The sequence below is a fragment of the Hevea brasiliensis genome, chromosome 18 (assembly GCF_030052815.1).
Source record: "Hevea brasiliensis isolate MT/VB/25A 57/8 chromosome 18, ASM3005281v1, whole genome shotgun sequence".
Classification (NCBI taxonomy): domain Eukaryota; kingdom Viridiplantae; phylum Streptophyta; class Magnoliopsida; order Malpighiales; family Euphorbiaceae; genus Hevea; species Hevea brasiliensis.
In genome coordinates this window covers 42,500,328-42,504,597 of record NC_079510.1, presented here as the reverse complement: position 1 = coordinate 42,504,597, position 4,270 = coordinate 42,500,328, and the positions used below count along the sequence as shown (strand labels likewise).

The following is a 4,270-nucleotide window of genomic DNA, read 5'->3' as shown; positions in this document are numbered from 1 at the left end:
CTACTATAATCCATCATTTAAGATTTTTATGTGATAATTAAGTAATAATTAAATTATTCTTTACTCATCTAATTAAAAAAGAAAAAAAATCGTTAAGATTAGTTATAGAAAACTGTAGTAATAATGATCCCATTTCCTTTGAAAATACCCTTTCAATCTCTCTCAACTTTTTTCTCCTCCTTTCTTCTACGGTTTCAGTCTTAGCTTTGTTCCGGTAGCCATCCCTTGCCCAAAGAGCAGGGGATAATCAATTTCAGTTCCCTTTTTTTAGTGACAGAGATCCCTTTTCTTCTCTCTTGTTAGTCTCTCGTTCCAACTAACTGTTTAGTGGCTTTTCCCTCTCCTTTTTTCGGTTGGGTTTAGTTTTAGTTTTAGTTTTATTTGTACTTTGATTAGATGACTGCAGGTTTTGGGCTTCAAGGTGAGGGATTGGAGCAGATCGAATTTATGTGTTCAATTTCTGATTTTTGGGGTTCCCCTGTTGACTGACATAATAAAAGGTGTTGGATCACTGTTTTCATCAAGGCTACACAAAAATGAGAGGCCTATGATTTCTCTCAAGTCACTTCCTGGCTTTGTCCAGCACTGGTCATAGCCCTTTATTTTCTTCCAGCGTTATGAAGGTTTAATGTAGGGGAGTTATTTGGATTTGGGTGGAGCATTTTGCCTCCCATTGTTGGTGATGTTAGTCTCTCCCATGCATGTGTGTTTTTCTGGTCATGCAACTTCTCCTTGGGGGTCTCTGCTGATGAAGGAGGAGAAGATGATGGTTGCTACTGAAATTGGATTCGGGTCAAACCCGTTTAGAACTAGGAATCCATGTTTGCAGGGTGTGGAGCCCAACATTCTTGGGCCTGGTTTGAAGCTCTTATAACACAGTGTTCTTTTAATGGGCTTGACCTTGTACTCGAGTTTCATATTAATGAAATATTCTTTTCTAATAATAATAATAATCCTACCTATATTCTAGTAAATTATTTAATTCTCTATTAATTAGTGCTTTAACTTCAAATAAAGAGAACTGAAACTTGATACTAAAATCTCTTAGTCCAAATTTTTTAAGTTTAATTAATTTAAGTATATTTAATATAAGCTTAATTTTATATGAAAATGAATTTAATAAATATTATATTAAATTAATTATTTATATTAAATTTTATATAAAATTAATTAAAATATAATTAATAAATATATAAATTTAAATGCAAATATATATATATATATATAAGCTTATAATACTAAATTAAGCATATTAGAATCATGCATTTTCTCTATTATGTATCTTTTAAATTTCAATCATGTTTTATTATTAGGGGAAGAATAGATATTCTAATCACCTTTTTGCTTCAAGTTTTTTTTTTTTATTTGTTAAATTACATTTCTTTGTCAAATTGAAACTATGGGTTCCTACTAGCTAGAGAATTGATATATAATTATTTGACCCACTCGTTTAATATATGTTTTTACTATAATTATGGGCAAATTTATTTAGATGATCTTATATTTATGCCAAACTTGTAATTGGAGTATCATTTTATATTAAATTATATATATATATATATATATATATATATATATATATATATATATATAATGTCATAGGTGAAAATAAAAATAAATTGTTATTTAGCCATGTATTTTAATGAAATTTATTATATAGTTCTTATATTTTGAAAAATATAATATTTACTTTTTGTATTTTGTTTTGATTAAACTGTTTAGTCTCTTTGTCAATTGTTACATTAGACAATACTAATCAAATTACTATTTAATTCCTCTATTTAAGTGAAACTAATTATATAGTTTATGTATTTTAGAAAAATATATTAATTAGTCTCTATAATTTTATTTCGTTAATTATTTAGTCCCATAATTAATTTTTATACCTAAACTATTTTAATTTTCCCCATTTATTTTTTTCTTATCTTTTTTTATTTTTTTCTCTTTCTCTCTTTCTCTCTTTCTCTCTGCATATTTCTTCTCTTCTATATCTGCACACTTCTTTCCCTCTTCTCTCTTTATTTTCATATGTTGATAAACATGGTACAAGCCCTCTTCACTGAAAAGTTAAATCAATTTCCTTAAATTTCTAAATAATAAAGAAAAATTAATTTTAGTAGAGAAAACACAAAAATAATGTCAAAGGAATTGAAAATTAAAAAAAAAATTCAGATTTAGTTTTCATGTAATAAAATTTTTATTTTTATCCAATAATATATTTTTTTTATAAAATATATAAACTAATTAATGTCACTAAAATAAAAGGATTAATAATAGTAATTTTTAAAATATAAGAATCAATTAATAAATTTCTTTAAAATAAATGAATTAAATAGTAGTTTGAATAGCATGAAAAATAAAAAAATTAATGGAGGAACTAAATAATTTAATAAAAGTAAAATGTATAAATTAAATAATATATTTTATTAAAATATAGAGATTAAATAATAATTTTTCCCCAAAATAATTATTTGGATTAGGCTTTGATCCTTTCAAGTTCAATATATATATATATATATATATGTTTCCTTGGTAGGTACCTTTTTTAAAGGCACAATTGGCATTGGCCAGGCACTCTTCAACACATGCTCCAATATGCACCAACACAGCAAAATTTAGGTCCATTTCCTATCCATTTTTTGGTTTTATTGTTTATTTTATTAAATAAAATTATATACATAAAACATAATTAATATTATATCAATTCATATTTTTCAGTAAAATATAATTAATATTATATCAATTAATATTTTTCAGTTTATTAAATATCCATTTATAATATAAAATAGAGATGATAATTTCTATAAATACAATAATTAAGTTGGGAATCAGATAATTAACAGTACCTAAATAGTAAAGAATAATATTGGGAGTACAAAGCTAAAGTCCATATAGATTAAAGAGTAAAGAAAGGAAAAATTGCACAAATCAAACTCGGAAAACCTTAGCTATGGAATAAGCAGCAGCAGAAGCTATGGCTCCTACGAAGGCAGTTTGTATAGCACTCTTCAAGGGTTGCTCACCAGTAAAGTGACCCTTAATGAACCCAAATATTAGTAATGCCAGAATAGTTATTAGAATTGATGCAATTACTGCATCTTTAGCAACTGGAAAGATCATGTATGGTGAAAGAGGTATCAATCCACCAATTATGTAAGATATGGCAATTGTTAATGCACTCTGTAATGCTCTCATTGGGTCTGGTTTCTCCAGTCCTAGTTCAAACCTGCATTAACATTACTTTCATACTAATTTCATTGAAATGCTAAATTAATAAATATAAAGATAAAATCATAAAGATTTACTTCATCATGAACTTAAGCCAATGTTGAGGGTTCCTCCTCAGAGCATTGACCACAGCCTCATATTCATGTGGCTCAACTCCATACTCAGCTAATATTTCTCCACATTCAGCAGCCTCTGCAAAGAGATTTATGTAAGAATCGCAAAACAGATTTTTTTGTTTTTTCCCCGTTCATAAAACTAAAAATGATGATGAGAAATAATGAAGGAAGCATCCCTAAACCTGCATCCGGGACACTGATGATCTCTTCTTCTTCTCGTTTTAGTTCCCTCATGTAGTGGTCAGCTTCACTTTTGGCTGCAAGGTACCTGCATTCTTTCCCTTTTCAAGAATCTCTGATGTAAAAAAAAAAAAAAAAAATTAAACAGTTGTAAAGAATTAATATACCCTCCAAGCCCCATGGAAATGGCACCGGCAGCAACTTCAGCAATGCCAGCGATAAGAATGATGCTTGATGTGACATTGGCTCCGGACAAGCCAGCGGCGAGGGCAAAAGGGACGGTCAGACCATCAGAGAGTCCAATAATGATGTCACGGATAATCTCACTAGACGTGAAGTGTTTCTCTTCATGTTGTTGTAGAAGCAATTTCTGCTTCTCTAGATCCGTATAGCCATTTTCTGCCATTAAAATTTGGTAATTGATTAGGAACTTGATGTATGTGAAAACTGCAAATCCCCTGTTTCTAGTTTCTCTGTGTCTGTCTTTCTTAGAATGAGATTAGGAGAATTGAGGCAAAATATATATGGAAGGAAAAATAATGGCAGGCAATATATTTCCTTATATAATTTAATTTTTTTAAATATAACTTTAATTATTTTAATATTTTAAATTTAAATAATAAAAAATATTAATTATTAAATATAAATATTATTTATTATCATGTATCTTAAAATCAAAATCTATAATTTATTTAAAAGGAAAATAAAAACTATTTAGTGAAATTTTTTTAAACATATTTATTACA

At 27.8% G+C, this 4,270-nt stretch overlaps 1 protein-coding gene across 1 annotated transcript; it reads right to left on the bottom strand.

Moving 5' to 3' along the window:
• Positions 1-2,786: 2,786 nt before the first annotated feature.
• LOC110648863 (vacuolar iron transporter 1) lies at positions 2,787-3,999 on the bottom strand. The gene is made up of 4 exons (XM_021803224.2): positions 3,692-3,999; positions 3,527-3,612; positions 3,306-3,420; positions 2,787-3,226 (listed from the first exon to the last, which is right to left on the bottom strand). The coding sequence occupies exons 1-4, from the start codon at positions 3,928-3,930 to the stop codon at positions 2,929-2,931; spliced, it is 738 nt and encodes a 245-aa protein (XP_021658916.2). The 5' UTR covers positions 3,931-3,999; the 3' UTR covers positions 2,787-2,928.
• Positions 4,000-4,270: the final 271 nt, after the last annotated feature.

Coding starts and splice junctions, on each gene's coding strand:
- LOC110648863 (XM_021803224.2), bottom strand. CDS start 3,930: ATGGCAGAAAATGGCTATACGGATCTAGAGAAGCAGAAATTGCTTCTA. Junction 3,613..3,691: donor ATTTCCATGGGGCTTGGAGG/GTATATTAATTC, acceptor GAAAGAATGCAG/GTACCTTGCAGCCAAAAGTG. Junction 3,227..3,305: donor TGGCTTAAGTTCATGATGAA/GTAAATCTTTAT, acceptor ATGTTAATGCAG/GTTTGAACTAGGACTGGAGA.